The sequence below is a fragment of the Brachionichthys hirsutus genome, chromosome 10 (genome assembly GCF_040956055.1).
Source record: "Brachionichthys hirsutus isolate HB-005 chromosome 10, CSIRO-AGI_Bhir_v1, whole genome shotgun sequence".
NCBI classification, from domain to species: Eukaryota; Metazoa; Chordata; class Actinopteri; order Lophiiformes; family Brachionichthyidae; genus Brachionichthys; species Brachionichthys hirsutus.
The window spans coordinates 8,106,639-8,127,196 of record NC_090906.1 but is presented as its reverse complement, the minus strand read 5'-3'; the positions used below and the strand labels follow the sequence as shown (position 1 = coordinate 8,127,196).

At 44.1% G+C, this 20,558-nt stretch overlaps 1 protein-coding gene across 1 annotated transcript; it reads right to left on the bottom strand.

The window, feature by feature from the left end:
- Positions 1 to 5,672: 5,672 nt before the first annotated feature.
- On the bottom strand, positions 5,673 to 19,013 carry LOC137900765 (neuronal migration protein doublecortin-like). Its single transcript, XM_068744901.1, has 6 exons — positions 18,650 to 19,013; positions 16,367 to 16,707; positions 8,865 to 8,967; positions 7,580 to 7,669; positions 5,816 to 5,913; positions 5,673 to 5,729 (listed from the first exon to the last, which is right to left on the bottom strand). Exons 1-6 carry the CDS (start codon positions 19,011 to 19,013, stop codon positions 5,673 to 5,675), a joined length of 1,053 nt encoding a protein of 350 aa, XP_068601002.1.
- Between the last annotated feature and the right edge of the window lie 1,545 nt (positions 19,014 to 20,558).

Genomic DNA, 20,558 nt, shown 5'->3' with positions numbered 1-20,558 from the left:
TGAGTTGAAACTCCAGCTCCTTTGGTGCCTGTGTGTGTGTGTGTGTGTGTGTGTGTGTGTGTGTCTCCGTGGGCTTCCCTAGTTCTGCTCATTTGCACACGAGCAGGACTGAAAACTGGTCTGACGAGCACCTCTCTGCAGCTGGAGGCTGACAATGATTACAAGAATGAAGGCTGAAACTGAACACCTTTACTTCACCGACCGAAAACATGAAGGTGAAGCAAGAAAAAACTTGCCCGTTCTGTCGAAACAATAACAGGAAAAACCGCATTAATCTTTTTGTTTTTCTGAATGTGCTGGATTTATTTATTTATTTATTTTACCATTGAGATCACAGCAGAGTTGAAGTTATTTAATTAAACATACAGTAGCTCGAAATTAAATTATGTCCTTGCCACATATTCTACTAAAAGCCTTTTCAGGAGCACGAGAAGCTCTCTGCTTCAGAACAGAAACATATTGCTTGGTTTGAAACTAAGAACAAAAGGCAAATCTGATGAAAAATGTTTGAAGAGAGCCAACAACAAAAAAGGTAAATCCGGGGCGAAGGTAAGAAAATCATTCAGCCCTGCGGTCATATGTGAGAGGACCAAAGCACGGGACCAGTTATGATCAGTTCACAAGAGAGGTTTGAGTAGGGAAGGAAAAACTCAGCTGTACAGTGTACAGCATGAACCTGTTTTAAAAGAAGATATACAAAATATAAAAATATATAGAGGATCAGCGAGGGGGTTGTCACAGCCTGTCTCCTGCAGTGAAATCAGTTTTATATGCGGCTTTATGTTAATTTTAGCAGAAATGGAATGTCAAGATTTATCCAAAATCACCATAATTGTGTGATTTTTCCTGTTTTAACATTGAGCGGTTAGAGTATACAGTATGTGTGTGTGTAAATGAGAAGGTCTCGGGGGGGGGGGGGGGCAGTGAAGTTACAAGGAATAGACGTGAAGAAGGTAGAGGACTTCAGGTACCTCGGGTCAACAGTGCAGAGTGATGGAGAAAATGTGGAAAGGAGGTGAAGAATCGTGTGCAGCAGGCTGGAACCGGTGGAGGAAAGTATCAGGTGTGCTCTGTGATAGGAGAGAGTCAGCGAGGATGAAGGGAAAGGTCTACAAGACAGTGGAGGACAGCCATGATGGACGGCTTAGAGACAGTGACTCTGAGGAGAAGACAGGAGGCGGAGCTAGAAGTGGAGAAGATGAAGATGCTGAGGTTCTTCTTGGGAGTGACCAGGTTGGACAGGATTAGAAATGAGACAATACGAGGGACAGTGAGGGTGAGACGTTTTGGAGATAAGGTCAGAGAGGGCAGACTTTGATGGTTTGGACATGTCCAGAGGAGAGACAGGGACTATATCGGTAGAAGGATGCTGAGGATGGAACTGCCGGGGAACAGGGCTAGAGGTCAACCCAGGAGAAGATACACGGACGTAGTGAGGGAGGACGATGCAAAGGACAGGGTGGAGTGGAGAAGGTTGATTTGCTGTGGCGACCCATCAGGGGACAGGCCGGATGTACAGTAGTCGTAGTCGCGGGTCTTATTCTGAAATTGTGCATAATATATTTGTGCAGCAGAGGGCGGCAGAGAGCGTCAGATCAGCGGCAGCAGGAGAGGCACTCGGCACCAATTTAAAATGAAGGAGAAGTTTGAATCAGGAAAGAACACATGGCAATACATCTGCATTCGGCTGTAAAGCTGTACATAAAATATATTTCATAGTGTTAATGTGAAAGCACGAGCTCAGCTTGAAATATAAGATCAATGTGTTTAATTTGTTATATCATTACAGATGAACTGTCACATTCTACATTTTACACACTTCATGAGCGGCTAGAAACACAAAAGGTCATCTCTCAATCTCAAATGTGTTGTTTATGTATGTGTAGGGCAGGTTTTGTCTTGTTAATGTGTGTGTAGTCTTTAGTTCTCTTTGTTTTGTTTATTTTTTTTATTTTTTTTCAAAAGACAATTTGGGAGAAAATGAAGTTTGCAAGGAAGCAACAAACTGGATCATCAAGACTGGGATGATGAAGGTGGAAAAGTCCTTCAGACCAGTTGGTGAATGTTTCAGGGAGAGCTTCAAGAATCAGTGTTGTGCAGCCAGATTGATGGCGACAGACACCCTCCACCGTGAGACCGCTGGTACCCCCAGCGTGACCGTCCTCCATCGAGTCCACAGCCCCGCCTGAAGCGTGGGCTGCCAGCCCACAGTACGACACCATCAGGAGGATCTCTGATGGAATCAGTGGATGTGTGATTGTAGAAAATGTTATCTACTCCAGTTGTGTCACCTTAGGCTTAGACATTTGTGAAAAGTACATTTTGATGTATTCTTATTGCTCTTTGTTTTTTTATTGTTACATTCAGATACTCGTTAATAGTCAGCGAGGAATAAGTTTGTCTTTTGCGCAATACAAACTCTAAAGCACATGCAAATACTGCATATGCAGCTTTGATGCTTTTTCTACACTATCCATTAATTTAAAAAATGACTTGACTTTATATATGTATATATATTTTATACTCTCCAAGAAGTCATACTTAATCATGTTGCAGCAACATGTGAATTGATGATGATGGACACTATAGGTAATATTTTAAACAATCAGTATTTTGTGGTAATAAACTGACATGATTTACAGTCTAGCTACTGCTGAAAATGTGACACAGATTTCCTGTTTCCATGGCGATACTATGTAGTAGCGACCTCTACATGAACATGTAACTATTTTTAGGTTATCTATTTTTATATCTCAGTCGATATTTAGCACACATGAACATTTGCCTGACAACACACGGTTCGCACACACACACACACACACTTCTGCTAATTGTTCCTGACATGCAGGAACACTATTCCAAAGTCTTCCTGCCAGGAATACCGGCTTGGAAATCTGTGTAAAGTTTTGTCGCACTGATTTAGAACAAACATTGACGCTCCAAATGTGTGTAGATGAGAGAGGCAAAGCAGTTTTAAATGGAGCATTTTAGCTGTAATAAACTCGAGGCCAGAGGGGTGAAATGCAACTGCTTTAATTGCAAAAAGGATACGGTTTAATACACAGAATGAAGCACTGAGACAAGCCACTGTGACACTACAAAATACTACTCAAAAGGACATTGTAAATTTCAATGGGAAAGAAAAAAAGTCACTCGTTCCTTCAGAAAAACAAATGCACGAAAGAGCACAGGAAGGGAGCGTGTGTGTATACACACCATGATAAAGTGTCCTGTAACGCTACGAAAATGTTTGTGGAGAGATCTCCTCATTTGAAACTTGAAAAAATGATTTACAAATCAGCTGATAGCAAAGAGCTACCCTGCAGTGTCCCCCCTTTCATCTCTCTATTCTAAAGACAACCCCCCCCCCCCCAAAAGAAAAGGCACCACTGTAGGTGATGAATACACACCATCCATCTTTCATGGTGGCGGGCCGGTTAACGCAAGGAAAACACAACGTTGTCCGTTAATGGTTTACATGGTGTAAGTACTGTAAGAGGTTGTAGAAAAATACAGGAAACAATATGTTATTAGCATGTAAGATTGTACACCAACTGGAAAATGACAGCAACTGGTAGTTTTTGTACAACATGGCGGGTGAAGTGGAATCCCCGTGCAGGAGGAAGGTGCGACTCACAGCACCAGACAGTTTTGGGGGGGGGCTGCAGAAGTGGCTGCAGAAAACAGCTTCTCAAAGCTGAACCAGAAAATGGGCGCTCGATCACTTGTGAGACACACAACTCTCAGACTGTCACATCACCATCATCATCATCATCATCATCATCGTCACAAGGGAATAACTGCAAAGAAACGTCCTGTTTAGCTCTTTTTTTTTTCTTTTTTTTTTTACTATTTGGTATATATATATATTAAAAAAAAGGCAGTTACGACAGAAATGTATTTGAGCTATTCTTGAATCCAAATGCATAGAGGTTAATCTAAAGGCTGCCACACGTAGAGGCTGTCAGTGTAGAGTAATCAATTGTAATCGTGCATTGTAATGCTGGCAATTTAAGCATAAAGTGAATAGGTAGATCCCTGCTTTGTGCTTCAGAGGCAACCAATTTAGAAATTCTTCCGGTTTAATTCCCTGCAGAAATCTGAGAAATGTTTTGTCAGTCGACCTGCGAGACACGCCATGCGATTCGCAACAGTAGGAAAAGAAGTACAGTACAACATAAAAAAAGTACTGTCGGTGTGTTTAGAAAGTTTAAAGTAGACAGAAAAAAAAATCCTAGATGAGTGCTGCTTATGTAAGTTAATTAGTCATCTTTATAAAAATGTAAAAGCCACACATAGAAACATTAGGTTTTCATCTCCTCATGCAAAGAAGGAGAAATCCCATTGCCAAGATAAAATTCGAACTTAACCTCCGTGTTATTTGATGGATTAAAGCGACATGCAGAAATCCCTCGATGTGCTTCCTCCACCGTATTTGAACTTTCACAACTGGTAAAGTGGCCTATTTTCCCCTTTCTATAATACGTGGTCTAAAATCAAACTTTGGCTTTGAGTTTCACACATTGTAAGACAAAACATCACAGAGTACTAAACTTGCCTAAAAACATTTTCCAGTCAATAAAAGCTGAAATATTTGTTGTTTTTGATACTTTTTTTTTTTTAAGAGCCCAATATTTTTTTTACTTTGGTTGTTTTTCTGCACCATTAGGTCCTTTTTTTTTTTACATTCCCTAAGTTTCACGATACCATGCACTGCAAAAAAACATCATAATAATAAAATAAAAATACAAGATCTAAAACTAGAGTATATTGCCATGTGTGGCCTACAGTATATGAAGAGGGTCAAAACAGAGGAAACACCACTATGAAGATTTCACTGAGGGCTTTATCGAGCTCTCCTCCTCCAGATCGAGGAGCTCTCTATCAATCTCTATCAACATACAGATTTTGAGGCCTCTTTTTGCATTTAGAATCTGACGAGCATTTGTGAAGAGCATTCATTTCCTCCCACAAATCCTCGCCCTCTGTGCTGGGACTTCATAAGTGGTTTGACCTTTGACTCTGACCACACCATGTTTCATGTTGAGCAGACAATACGATAGTCACGGTAGTGGTGTCGTGGAAGCACAGCAATGGACACTGGGCAGAGACGTTATGACTGAAAGCTATACAAAGTATTTACAGGAAGTTAAAAGGACGTAATCTGAGTAAACCGATTTCCTCCGATAAAGGACAATTACCTTTCGCACCTTTAACCGCAGGGGCAGAAGGATCGGCGGAACTTCACGAACACAAGCGATGCAACAGCCGAGTCAGCTTTCACTGACAACCCCCTGAAAAATCTCCATTTGCTGCTTGGAATTCTCTGAAAAATTATGGAACAAAAGATTTTATTGAGGGATTTTGTTGCACCATTAAATCCGCTGGTCAGTAAACTGTGTGTGTGTGTCTCTTTGAAGAAGTAGCGGCTAAGCTAAGAACATTGTTGCTGTTACTGTGTGTGAGCTGTTTGTTAAAACGGTAGGAAATGATTTCTGTCTGAAAAGGGTTTGTGTGCTATTCTCAAGCAGCAAACGGCATCATAGCCCTGAGGCCTCGAAAAGAGTCCAAAGGTGTTTCTCCTAGACAACGGGTGGCACTGCGAGTGAGGGGCGGGGGGAGCAGCAGAGGTATAAAAACTTCTGTGTTTCAGGCCGTTACGGACGAGGGTTTTACATCGATTCCCCGAGAGAATCGTCGTCATCCAAGGATAAGGGCAGGTAGAGGTCCTGTCAACAGAGAGGAGCAGAACGGCTCGAGTTTAGGGGTCGACACGACGCATTTCTAGAGGAGTCAGTGAAATAGAGGGCTGCACCTTCTGCTTGTTGTTGAGGCCTGGACTGTTGGGGGTGGAGGTGGGGGAATGCTTGGATATCGGGGTGGAGAGCTGACTGCTGGAACCCGTCCCGTTGGCTGAGACGTCACGGAGCAGCGGCGAGGAGTGGGGGGGGGGGGGGGGGGGGAGAAGGGAGGGGCAGAGAAAGGAGAGGAACAGGTAAACAGTAGAGTGTGGGTTAAAAAGTGGAAAACAGACTTTCCTTGGCTCGTGTGAAAAGCCCTCCCTGAACTGTGGTCTCCTTTGGCTGCAGCTCAGAGGGACGCTGTTAGGTCCAGGTCTTGGCGAGGGGGGGGGGGGGCAAGCTTTCCTTTCCCTGGATAACATTTGATCCATTCCCTCCTCATCCTGCCGTGCTGCTAAGATCCCCTCTGCGCAGCACACTGTGTTTATTCCTGAGCGCGGCGCGACGTGATGCATTTACGTGTGTTAAGTGCTTTAAAGAGCTTTCTGTCTACGAGCGAGGAGACTCTGAGCCAGATGGTCGGTGGGAGAGTGAAAACACAACACAGATAAAGAGTCATTGTTAACCAACTTAATGCCGCGGCCTCGTTTGAAGACTCCGTCGGATAAACGTGGCCTTAGCGCACTGCTCGAACGCCTTATAAGGACAAATCCAAACTCTTACATCTTAAAATCAGAGCGTCCAAACACTAGCGGCTCTCCTGCGCATACCGAGCAGCGGGATCGACCGCGATAGAGCGCGTTGCCTCGACTCTGAATGCAGTGCACGTTGCCTCGACTCTAAATGCAGTGCACGTTCCCCGTTCTGTTTAGCGGTCATCACAGAGCAGTGACGTTTCACTAAAGACGCGCTTCGTGGCGCTCGACGGCTAATTCAGGAAGTCATGAGGGATCATCCAAGGAACTTCAGTTCCATCACCTCAGGGAAGTTCATATTGCATGATGCACGGTCCTCTTACATCTGATGTATGTGACCCCAGCATCACCCTGCTGACCTCCCAGCATCACCCTGCTGACCTCCCAGCGTCACCCTGCTCACCTCCCAGCATCACCCTGCTGACCTCCCAGTATCACCCAGCTGACCTCCCAGCATCACCCAACTGACCTCCCAGCATCACCCTGCTAACCACTTGGGGGGGGGGCTTAGAAAGCGATGTCAATAACCAATCAGGTTTCACAGCGCCAGCAGCTGAAGCTAAATTCAGACTGTACGGCAACAAAGAGGTAAAGCACCATTTTGCAGCACTTTTAATAGAACAAACTCCAACAATCGGTGTCCCTTTTATGTTCCTGCACCTCCTGGACATGATTAAATATTGTCAAACAAAGCGCTGAACGCTGTTTACACAGTCATTTCTGCAGCCAGACTTTTAATGTTTTATTCATGCCTTTTATTAAAAAACACTCTGCATTAGCAACATTACGCTAAAGCTCATCAGGCTTGGAAACAAAGAGTTTGTGTAACAAACGCAGGCCAGATTTTTACCGCTCCATTCCGAATTCTTTAGAGGGTTTTATGAGACGAAGGACATGTATATATATATATTCAACAAATACAAATACTGTTGATCCTGTATTTGCAGGAAAGCCAACGTAAGCTTCACCCTTCTGTTCCAGAGGAAGGTGAAAGGTCAGGTCAGGTCAGCAAATCAAACAGTAACGCAGAGGCAGATTTAAGCACCGCGCTCCTAGTCAGATGCTGCACCTGCTCTCATCGGCTCTACAGAACAAAAGAGGCCCGTTTCTGTTAGTGCGTAGATGAGATAATCATAAGCTCACTGGACTCAGTAGGAGACTTGCTGCGCTTGATCAGAACAGGACTCTTTGATGACCCACCCTGAGCTCTGGCTCCCTTCATCACCCTGCATTCTGTGGAAAGAAAGAAGCACAGAAAACACTTTCTCAGCTTTAGTCGTATTTCCACACGCACAGAATGATGAGGAAATAAAATGAAGCAGGAACAGAGAATGTCAAATTCCATAAATATCGGTCAATAATCAACCGAGATGTTGAGGAACAACTTTTGAAGCTCCATTGACTGCAATGCTACCGAAAATTTAGAAAATTTAAACGTGATCCAGAATCCTGGATCCTCTTCTGGATCATCACCAAAATGTAATAATCTGTTCCTGGTAATATTCCCAACATTGTCCATATGAAGCATCACAGACAGATCCCTCTCCTCTTCTACTCCTCAGGGGCCAACTCCATAATGTATAATAATGTCATTTATTTAGCATCGCCTCAAGGTTATTAGAAACCGAGGAAAACAATTTAAACTCGGTTCCGTGAAGGGCGTACGGCGCTTAAAGCAATGTCCCCAATCATTATTAGGTGAACAGGGATCTACATTCTAGAAGGAATGATGGAGACATGATGACAAACGAGCCTGTTTCACTGTTCCAGTCGGATTAAAAGGCAACGCAAGAGACTGAATGTTTGGAGAAGGGGACACTTTCAGGTCTGTAGGACTAGGGAGCAGAGGGACACGGTGAGAGGACAGGACTCCACTATCCGCAGCAACCGATCAGCTGGCCTAAACCCATCACCGGACGGAGCAATGGCCACTCTGGTTTATTCTTTGCTCTCCTTTCTCTCCCATAAATCACGTTTTCACATCACTATAATGTGACTACAGGATCACTGACAGAAGAAATCCATTATGATAATTGCAATGAGTCCCTGATGGAACATTTGTGTGTTAAATGACACCCCAGGATTTACTTGACCGTCACTCTATTTATAATAAGCATCTTTTTCAAGTTGACCACCAGGGGCGGTTTAACAGGAACTTGTTAGATTGAAATATATGTTAAGTTTTGTTTGTTGTTATTCATTTTTCCTCAGGTGAGGCCAGCCATGATGGACAAATGAGAGTGTGTGGTGTTGAGGAGGACGATGCAAAGGACAGGGTGAAGCGGAGAACACCGATTTGCTGTGGCGACGCCTCACGGGACAAGCCGAAAGAGAAAGAAGAACTTGCTTTTCCTCAAATGTTACTTATTTATGATCTGATCATGATGATTCATTGATGATTTAAAACACAGAGCGCCGTCACACTCACCGTTATCATCCAGTGAGAAATCATCCTGGGCGTAGCGGAACTTCTCTGGTCCACAGGCGATGAAGACATCATCGTCACCAAAGAAATCTTGAAGGCAGGTTACCTGTGAAGCCAGAAGGCAAAAGATTAAGACCCCAAATAATCTGGCATCTTCGTAGGAGATCATTAGTTACACATCCAAACCATCCAAACGTCATAAATATTATCCTCCAAAATATGGTGAAGCTGCTGGAGGCTCTAAAAGAGGAAGCCGCCGGTTCTCCACAATCCGACGTGCTCAAAAGGAGACGGAGGAATCCAAGACTGTGCGTTGCCAAAAGGGGATTATCTGCACATATTCATCTGACTGTTCGTGTGTGTTTAAGAAAGTGCATTCGGCATGCTGATGGCGGTAGTTTGACTCACAGCTTTGTAGACAAAGAGTGACGCGCTAACAGATTTAATGACAGGATTTAAAATGTCAAAATGCTGATTTGCCTCAACTAAAGGAAGAACTCTGGGCTCGGCTTTGTGCGAGCGAACCCGCTACGGTGAAATTCTACGTCGTGCGCCAGCCAAAGGCTTTAGTTGGCTTCAGGTACGAGCCGGCTTCATTTCGGTCTTGCTTGTTATGTTAACATGCCTCTAGCCTCAGTGAGTGCTTGGAACAAAAAACACACACAAAGGCAGCAAAAACCCAAACAGAGTATAGCGTTACACCTTTCCTGTAACATTTACATGATTGGGCTTCAATCCCCCCCCCTGGGTCGTTTCCCTCTGTAGCAGCTGTTGACACAAGATGTCCTTAGTGGACAGATGTCTCTTGGCCACACCTTCTCCTCTGCTCTCCATTATCCAGGCCCTTTAACAAACTCAGGCGTGACGATTCAATCCATTCGAGCTAAAAGCCATGCTGCCCCTTGTTTTGTTTTGTTCTCTTTGCTATTCTAAATTAAATTTGTTAAGAAGCCACTCAGCCCAACCTCAGCAAAAAAAAAAAAAAAGATTAAAAAAAAACAAAAACAAATTTTGATGGCAATTTTTCAAAAAAAGAAAGCTATTGACTTTTACCAAAGACCAAAGACATCCCTGCGTGAGATGCTTTGTGCTTTCCTTTGTGATTCACATCCAAACTATGAGCTGCAGATAATTTGGGAACACCCCACCCCAGCAGCTGCCGTGCCGATTCTCCGTCCTCCTAGACAAGCTAAAAGTGTGCGGTGGTGACTCTCCGGCGAGGCATCCAACAGCTGTACCCTCTCAGTGTTAGAACGATTCCCTGGATGCAGGCCTGCTGGATCTTACTGGAGGTAAAGACGTGGTGCTTTGACTCCAGGGATCCAAATGGAATAGGTTTCTCATCTGAGGTTAATTGGCAAGACGGAAATATGGGTTTTGCTTTGTGTCTATTAGCCAGAGATTAGGCGCATGTTACTTTCATTAGGTTGAAATGTTGTGTAGCAACAAGTACGCCTGACTTTTAATCATAAAATGGGAGCATTAAGAGCACTTCATCCTTTTAAGACCAGCGGAAGAGGAGATGAGATGGAAATGGGCTCCTGGGCAGGAGGATGGGGAACGTTTCGCGTTTGAATGGCTTTAAGAACAGAACTGATTAAGGAGATGAAGCGTTTATCGGACAGAACGCTATCTTAATCGGTCTTAATGCAATCTTGGCTTTAGATAATCATGGCAGTCCTCTCTGCAGGTTTCTGACTCCACTGCTCATTTATTTATCTGCCTGCTCACCATCCTAACACAAGATTCAGCATACAGACGCAGATGGTTCATGAGTTGATGCTGTTTGGAAATTCAGATTTTTGCATTCCAAATCTGTTCAGTTTTGACTTTTGAAACCAAAGTTCTTTCAAACCTTTTGACTGAAACCAAAAAATAATAGTTGATGCTTCCATTCCAAGATAAATGCAAAAACCACACATACATATAAAGTTCACTCTGAAGTCACCTGGGTTTAACCTCATCCTCTTTAGGAGTTCACTGAATCCCTCTCAGCAGTCTCACTAATCCGATTCCCAACAGGGATCACTTAAGATCCACTAGACCTGCTCTGTACAGTTACAATGCAGTTCTTCAACCAGTCCTCGCTGCATCATTAATTAAAAACTCACGTGTGTCATTCACCGAAACCTGCACACCAGCAGCCATTCGATAGCACCATCATCTGTTTTTCCTCTCTCGTGGGACGCCTACTATGGCTCAATGGTTTGCAAATTTTGCTCCTGTCTGCAATTGATAGTATAAGCGTTGTGGAAATTGACTTGTTCTGAGATCAGATGGAGAACTTCAGAGTCCCTTTGAAACACGGCTGCAGTAAGGAAAAGTGCAGTCCAGCTTGGGAACATTTGGGAATCAGTTAAGATGCATCCCCTCAGTTTGAAAAGGTCAGATCAGCCAGATCCGCCTGGCAACAACAGCAGAAACACTGGCGTTCAGCTTCAAGATAACAGGAAGCCCGTCAAATTTACGACACAAATCTATACATCAGCATAAAGCAGCTATATTTACATGTCATTTGTGTGTTTTTGAGGTATTTGGGTGGGGGGTTTTTTTTGGGCTGGGGGGGCTGTCTCCTTCCAGACTTGTGCCCAACACCCCTTTTTTTTTTTGTCCCACCAAGTCCTTGTCTAATCTCTGCCTGACCAGCTGTCAGGAGCAAATAATGCCCCCAAACCACCAACGCCAGCAGAAGCCACACAGAAGTCCAGCTACTACAACAACTGAATTATTTAGAGTCCTTTTAGACTAGCGCTAGCCAACATTAGGACATTGGGCGGATCTCGAGTAGAAACTCATCAAGTCGTTCCTCTTCATGAACAGATTCTGTTTTAAATCTTTGTTCAGTTAAACAGAAAACTGGAAATGAGCTATTCTGGTGTCCTATAAGTACAAGGCGTTCCAAAAATGCATTTGTTAAACACTTTCTGGTACTAACCAGGTTTGGGTGTTGTGGTATGAATGGTATTGAAGTCACAAGTTTACTGCAGTTTATGGATATAGCATCCCATTTCTAGAAATTAAAACGCCTTGGTGAACTCAACAGTTTATATTCCAGAGTTTAGACAGACTCCAAGGTCATTTAGATAATGGTACCACTAAAAACCCAGCAATATGGTCTCACCTTTCACATCACAACTTTAGCACAAGCGCCAAAAACGTTTTCAAATAGCACGATGAATCTGTGTTTGACGTCCAATCTGAGGGATGCTGCATTCTTTGCGTAATTAAATCTGTCTTTAAATCGAATCAAACCATTAAACAATGTGATCTGCAGCCATTCAACATCTCGGGTGGAGAACAACGAGCGGCGTGTGCGTGAAGCAGCTGGAAACATCTTCAAACAAAGCTGCTGCATCCTTTGTCTTCACGCAGCAGCAGCTGCTTGTCTTGACTGCAGTTCCTCCGCTCAGCTGCGCAGTCAGAGCGATCGGCCCGTCTGTCTCGTCGCTGTGCACAAGTACAATTATTCAATCCCATTTTGATTCATGACCTAAGTGGCCCATCTAAGCAGTGCTTATCTGACAAACAATAAAGGATTACTTAGCGCCGGCATTAATGCATCAGGAAATGGCCAGTCAGAATCAAATGCAGCTGATTACACTAATCTGCTGTGCTCCAGAAGATAGCATAGAGGACCAACCTCAGATTCGTGTCCTGCCAGGAAAGGATTCAGCTGGAAACAAGTGAATCAATCTTGAAATTGTGGTGGTTTTTTTTCACATTTAGAGCATTTATATTTTAGCAGAGAATTTGATTCTGAGAATGGCGAAGCGCTGATTGCAGTGCATTTAAATAAAATGTGTGTGGGGGGGGAGGCACAAGGCGAATTTATAATTCTGTCTAATTACTGCATGATGAGAACATTTTAAAACATGTTAAAACATCATTCCTTTCATTGTAGGAAAAAAAATAGGATCAATATCTACGCCTCGGCGTCAAAAATTCTAAAAACAAAATTCTCACAGGCAATTAAAACTGCTAAAAAATAAGAGTATGCTGTATCTTCATCGTGCCACAGGAGGATGTTTCTCTTTAGAGCAACAGTTGAGTTGATGGATGTATTATACGGTATATATTTTAGATAAAATATTTTCGTGTTTCCTTCGGTAGCAATGATGGCTGCAGCCAGCTGCCTTTCTGACCTCTCTGTGAACTTCCTGCAGGGTGTCTGGATGCTACTGTAGGTGCGCCGGATGCATTTGGAGGACAGATGAACCACTTAGCTGGCAATATCTGCACAGTCACCGGGAGCAGCTGGTGCACAACGTTGTTTCAACCGCAGCCATCGCCGACCCGGAGGAAACAGGCTTTCCATTTGGCTGACTGATGTGGCTTTAGTATCACTAAATTGTGTTTTCTCCTCTTCCCCTCAGGCCATGCTCGCTCGTTCAGGCGGCGCTGGTGCTGCAAGGTTGTGACGGGTTTTTTAATCTCGACTGCACTGAGCCGTGTTGAAGGATAAGTGACAGACAGGAAGCCGGTAAGACCCAATGTAAAGAGCAGACTCAGCTTATAACAGCGATTGTCACCAAATGAATCCATCATGGTGAGGCTTATTGCCATGACAACTGCCTCAGCAGCATGGCAGAGAACAGGCAGACTGCAGGCCCACTGATAACCAAGTGAAAGCAGCCTTTTATTCCCTCTTACTGGATGAATATCAGCCTGAAAGAAGCCGTGAACTCTTGCATGTTTCCAATTCCTGTTATGTGAATAATTTTCACAAATTATTCATTTTAAAGCAAAAGGAAATCTTTTTTCTGACAATAACCGTGTGACCTTGTGCGGAATTTATTCGTTTGATCTCATTCGGCTTTTTGTTTCAGCTTTTTGCTGAAACAAAATAAATAATAATAACTTTATCCATAACATTAACCTCAATTCTAAGCAAAGAATAATTTCCTAACAGCCCTGAAAAGGTAACTCATAAGGACATTCAGATTTGGTTTCTGTGAGATAAAAAGCCTCCCATTGTGTAATGAAGATAAATGAAAAGCGAATCTTAAATGCACATCAGAATTCTTCTACATAACGCAATAAAAAGACATTAATACAAAATAATAATAAAAGCACAATCCCCTTCGCTTAATGTAAGCTTTAGAAGAAATGAGCATGAATCGGTTTTAACCACGTGGAATAATTATTACCCGTCAGCAAACCTAAAACGATGCTAATTTGCTCCAAGAATGGAAAACGAGTCCCGCATCCACCGGCCCCGCCCTTCCTGATTGGAGAGAAAAGCACTGCCAGCGCTCGAGGAGAAAATGAGTGTGATTTTGTTCACATCCCTGACAAAGACAGGAGCGCAGGCCGTCATCGGTCTGCAAAGCTCTGAGGAAAAAGAGCAGAATGAAGACTACAAGAGGACTAAAGCGCTGTTCAACCTGATCACCGTTCCATCACAAACCAATCATTTAAATCCACAACATTTCAATTCCAGTTAGAATCAATTACGGTTCTTCATATAGGTGAAAATCATGACTTGTGATTTTTTAAGTCAAAGGCTTGCATTGATAGTAAACTCCGACACCCACCACAGGATGTGGTATCTGACAGACCGGTCCACACCAGCTGGGCTCTCTTTGTGCCTCGGATGTGGTCTCCTAGCAACCAGTCCCAGCAGCTATCGCAATGCAATGGGAAGAGGAGGATCGGCGCGAGTCAGGGAGGGGCGGGCACTGCATCAATATTGCCTCTTCCATATTACCTCCAGCACAGAGCAGCTGCAGTGTGCGTTTACACACAAAGACGCCATAACGATGCCATTCCGTGCTTTGCTATCCAACTGGGAGTCCCTGGCATGATCAATGGAAATTAATTAGGAAATAATTCATTCATATCTGCAGATTGGGATGGTCCCATATAGTGGATATTAAAGACATGACCAAAAAAATGACAAAGCAAGACAGTGGCAAAAAGAGCAGTCAAACATAACTACAGCCCTAATGCAAATATTTAAAAAAAAGCTATTGGTAAGGTGAATTCAGACACAAGGAGAACCAGTAAAAGACCTAGAGCAGCCAGAATGTTCCACTGGGAGAGACCATCTATCATTTCACCTCCCCTCCTCCAAAGCACATGCGATTCAGGCCTTTTAAAATAGAAGTAAGCGCAGCAAGCAAAAGGAGCTCAGCAAGGTACAATCCCTCCCATCTGCAGAGAATAATACGAGAAGCAGGCTCCAACTGGCAAACATTAGACAGTATCAAAGAGAGGACAGAAGAGCAGATGTCTGGTTGCATTTCCACATGTTTCACTCACGCTTCTGTTAATTAACTGTGATTCACAATAGCGTTGAAAGCAGGTATTTAATCTCAGTTGTGGGGAAACAGCAGTGAGATTTTTTTTACAAGACAAAAGAGCCGTGTCTGCAATGCACATTTTAATCATGGCTGCCGAGTGCGTAATCAGGCCTGGATACAGCACCCGGATCCATATTCAGACTTTTCTCCTCACTCACATTTCCTTTATTACTTCATATAGCGGTGAGCATTAGATATAAACGACGCTCTGTCTATCAGACCTATTTGTGACGGTATCTTTATTCTTCCCGCAAAGGTATGAACGTGAAAAAGCATCACGTCCTTGCGCGAGTGTGTCGAGAAAACTATAGCCAAAAGGTCACTTTTATTCAAAGATCAAACATGTTGTTGTCTGCTTCATGCAGATCATTAGATCGACTCTATCCGTCATTGTGATTTTGGTCCAGCTGAATTTACAGCAGTGTCACATTTTCATCCTACCAAAAATGAAGGTTTCGCTGGTTTCACAAGCTGGTTGACATTATTCCCTGTTATAAAATGCCAAAAAATGTATAATGTCCCTTAAGGGTACCTGTAGTATGTCAGAGACTATAGAAAACAGCATACAGTATGTTACGTAATAGTTATGAGGCATGTACCAATGGGGGAGAACTATCCCGGCTGACAGTAAATCACATCTTTGTCAAACCACCAACCTCAAAACATTACAGTTAAAGGTTTTTTTTAATCTATATTCTAAGTATCAGTGAACCTAGGATAATGATTGGAACAAAAATGATCAAACACAATTCAGGGTTTGTTGAGCGCGAGCAAAGGCCATTGAAGAGGACTTTATTGACCCGAGCCGCACGACGGGAGAGTTTCGTTACCTCAGCCTGAAAGTCAGAATAAAGGGCAGAGAACGCAGGTCATTGTGTGCACGGGTTCTTCTCACGGCTGTTCAGGGTTCACATGGAACCGTTGTGTCGCTTCTCGACCGAGGGAAGAAGCGGACAATGATATTCATCTATCATTTTGTTGCCTGCTTTCCCTTTGATCCTGATTCCTGCATGAATGAGGATCCATTGTCTGACTTTCTCTTGTGTAGCTTCAAACTGTCTGCTCTTTTCCAGTTCTTCCATTAAACAAACACCGATATAATAAGCGGGCGGCACGGTGGTGCAATGGGTAGCGCTATTGCCTCACAGCAAGGTGAAGGTTCTGGGTTCAATTCCTTTACGTGCGGAGTGAATTAAGACATACCTGCTTGCCGTCGAGTGTGTAGATCCTCTTCACGACGCCGCTCTCCAGTTTAATGGCCTCCGTGATGTCGGTGAGCACCTGCTCGAAGGAGTGCGCCGTCTTCTTGTTGAGCAGGACGCGGACGGCCTTGCGTGGCTTCACGCCGCTGCGCATCACCGTCACCAGTTTGGGTCGGACAAAGTCCTTGCCCTCTTTGGGGTCGCCGGCGGCCCTGGCGGCCAAGGACTGCATGTTCTTCTGGCTCGCTGAGGCCTTGACGTTCACAGACCAGTTGGGGTTGACGTTCTTTGTGTAGTCGACCCTCTTGAAGAAGTTCTCCGACGCACAGACGTAGCTGTCACCTGTGTACGGCGAAACCATGGGGGGGGAGATCAATCAACTTTTACCCCTGAGACATCCCAGAGGCATCACACGCAGATATTTGAGCCTCAAACGTGCGATCATCTGGAGTTCCCCCTTCACGTCAATCTAATTTAACAGCAACGTGATCTGAAATCAGATTACTTTGCTGAATTGAAGATCGTGGTGTCGGTTTGCAGATTGCTTTGAGCAGCCAGATTGATTCTCTATAGATGCCTGTTGCTGTTGGGTTTTTCTAGCAGCGTTATATTTGATACTACAATCAACCAGAACCTCTTCGTTCCACAGCCACACTATCTGGTTGGTTTATACGCCAATGAGATTGACGAGAAAAGCGCGAGTTGTTTCTGGCATCTCGGAAAAATAAGTGTCCATTTAAAGTAACGTACAAAATCCTCCCGAGGGGAGGAAATGAGCAAACAGTTTAACGTTAATGTATATTAGACTTCTTTATTACACCATAACTCACAACGGCATGTATTTTCCTGGTGGTGATGGGGGGTGGAAAGAGAAGTTTAAGTCTCTCTCACGAGACTACAAACACACTTCAGGCTAGTAATACCTGCATCGCAGAGCAAAGCAGCTTCACCTATTAAAGATGCATTGTGTTTTCATTTTAAAGTAAGACTCCCTGCTTGGTAATGAATGGAAGATGTAATGTAAAAGTCTAGAGAGCTCAGGCACAATTTTACCACGGAAGACAAGGAATTCAATTCTACACTCTCATTGTCCAATCTGTCTCTCAGTTCCTCCATTTTCTTTGTCGTTTTTCTGCATAGGCTTTCAAGGCAGATTTTCCTGCTCTTGTCTCAGACAGGGGGGGGGGGGGGGGGCTGGGTCAAGGCAGCATGCAGGAAAAAAAAGGGGGGGAGTGGGTTGGAAAAAAAGGGGATCCAGAAGGCAACAATTGGACAAAAAAAAAGCAGAATAATTATGCCAAAGACACAGAACATGATTATATAGGACGGAGGAGACTGAACAATTAATAATGTCCCACAAGAGGAAGCACAATGAAATGTCCCCCTGCTACCCACAGCGCTGACTGACGCTTCACTGCATTCACCACACACACACACACACACACACACGTCTCTCCTGAGCGGCTCAAGAAGCAAAGATGATCTCTTTTCCAACATGGTTTTATCTCATTCCATTCCGGACCAGGACTTTAAGTCGGGTCATTCAACTGGGTCTTCTTGTGCAGTTCTTCAGAAACATTTGGTTGATGGTTAAAAAACAACCCTGTCCACTTCCTGTATGAAAGGATCAAGGTCAAAGAGTGGATCATCTCATCTGCTGCCAAGCAAAGACTCGATTCAATTACCAAAAATAGGATTCCAAATATTCGCTGGCAACTTGCACGACCCAAGCTTGTATAGGCATAAATCTTTTCTGATTCTGAACACATGACCATCGCTGCTCATGAGGTTGTCGATCAGCCGCACTGCTCCAGGAAACTGATCTATAGGGGCACGAAATGTTCTTCTGCCCAACCAGAAAATCTAAAAACCCAAAAATGCATCTTCTGCCCACTGTTACAGAGGAAGCTGGTTCAAGAGGCCTGTGGAAGCAGGAAGCAGTAAAGGCAATGTAATACCAAGAGTCGTGTTGGCGTCGAATTTAGTTCAAACGTGGCGAAAAACCAAAGAAATCTCACACGTTTTTCTTTAATTCATTGAATTTATAGGAAAACTGAGGAGTCCAAAAACGCTCGATCCCCAAACAGTTTAGAGAATGTCCCATGTCAGATATCCAACAGTAACCCTTCAGATTAGGAGTCGGCACATCGAGATTACAGGAGTCTAGACTGAAAACATAAGACGTCTAATCTCAGAACTGGAAAACGTTATGCGTCTAAATCTTCTCAGCACAAGAAGCCGCAGGTCATCTTTGGCATTACGCCGCTGCCGCTAACAAGCTTACCTTCCTCTAACTCATCCACGTCTGAGATCTTGCGTGAGCCATCGATGGTGAAGATGAAGCGCACACCCTGCGGTAAGTTGATGTGATCGGACAGCGAGCGCGTGAGGTCAGCCAGGAGCGCATCGAAGGTGCGGAATCTGTCGCTGGCCACGGCGTACACGATGCCCTTGAAGTAGCGATCGCCGTTGCGGTAGAAGCGCACCTTTTTGGCTTTCTTCTCATTGCTGAGGGCTTGCAGAGTGCGCGTGCGGTAGAAACTGCAGTGGGCGCTGTGGGTCGGGCTGGGGAGTCCATTGGTACGGCCGCCCCGCGGGGTACGGGACGTCTTGTCCCGCTCGTCAAAATGTCCAAAGTCTAGCTCCATGATGGCGGAAAGTTAAAGGCGGACGTGTGGCGGTTTGGATCAACTCTGGAGAGTCTAGAACAGAGGGAGACACAACGCATCATCATCAGTCACGTCCAATCATAAACAGATTAATGCAATCAATGTTTGGTTTTTTTGCCTTGTTTGAAAGGCGTGTATCAGATAACATGTTTTTAAAATGCAGGTTTAAAAAAGAGAGAAATTAAGAGACAAGACAAATTAGGATCATTTCACCAAAAAATATACTCGTGCTCCTTCTTCCCATCCGAGATGACTACATTCATATTATAGCTATGCTTTGTTAAAACTAAAACCTACTACCTTTAAATAAAGAAATTATGCATTTTCATTTATTTTCATTTTATTTTTTTAAGTAGAAGTAAAATCTTGCTTCTGGACTTTGAAGAAATTCCTTCTAGCAACCTGCGACTCTGAAACGAACACACGCAGGAAGGAGAGTCACTGTCGGGAAGCTCTGAGCGGATACACAGGACGACGGCTGTGATTGACGGCATCATCTTGAACAGGGAGACACCTGCGACTATACTTCAGAGAGCATCAGCATCTCCATGGTAACACAACCAGAGCGGGGTCAAGCCCTTGAACTCTCTCTCTCTCTCTTCTACTGCTGAAGTAAGTCCATGAAGGTCGGCGCAGTGCCGTTTATGAGGGATAATATTCAGGCATTTGAATAGTGCTGATTGTATCGTACAGCATGTGAAGTATTTCAACCATTTTCTGATATTCATTTGACTGTGACTGATGAAAGTCAATGACTGTTGGCTGCCGTTCTAGTTTTAAACGTCACGCTATATTAGTCATATTATGATGGCGATCCTAAAGAAACACGCACTTAGATTTCTAGGTGACAAAAAAAATCCAATAAATATACAATCACGGACTCTTGGGTCGTCGGTCAACCTTTTCTTTATCCTTTTACAGTCCCTCTTTAAAGTTCACGGCAGAAGGCCACACTTTATTCTAGGTAGGGCGGCAACGCTGCTGCTCCCTCATCCATGTTGCCGGGGCCCTCCAACCCACTGCTGCTGTTTTATGGCAGAGTTGATGGGGGGGGGGGGGGGGGTTGTGGGATGGGTTCTCCTCAGCTGACAAAAGGCCAGGTTTTAGGCCCATCTGACACGCTTACGAGGGGAGCTATAGCAGCCGAGTCCTTCTCCAGCATGACTCCAACAAAAAAAAAAAAAGAAGACACAGCAATAGAAACTATTGCAGCGTTGACATTTAGCACTCAACCAGCGCCGCAGTGACACAATGGAGCATCCCCGGTGTTCCCTCACTGGTTCCGTGCTCCAGTCTGAGCCCATTGTGACTCCAGCCATCCTCCATTAAATCTGATCCAGGTACAGCACGCACCCAGAGACATTTCAATCACAGTGCAGGGGGGAAAGTTTCATCATGCGGCACTTCTCATGTGTGATGGATGAGTGAGGCCAAATGAGCAGCAAAAGGGTTTTTCCTTCAGGAGGAAGGGTTGGGGTGCGCTCACAGCCACTCACGATCCACCTGCTCAAACACATAGCTAAA

Excerpts from the sequence above, each read along its gene's own strand:
- LOC137900765 (XM_068744901.1), bottom strand. The coding sequence starts at position 19,013 with ATGGAGCTAGACTTTGGACATTTTGACGAGCGGGACAAGACGTCCCGT. Across the intron at positions 8,968-16,366 it reads ACACACTCGACGGCAAGCAG|GTAACCTGCCTTCAAGATTT; the intron begins GTATGTCTTAAT and ends CTGGCTTCACAG. Across the intron at positions 7,670-8,864 it reads TTTCTCACTGGATGATAACG|AATGCAGGGTGATGAAGGGA; the intron begins GTGAGTGTGACG and ends TTCTTTCCACAG.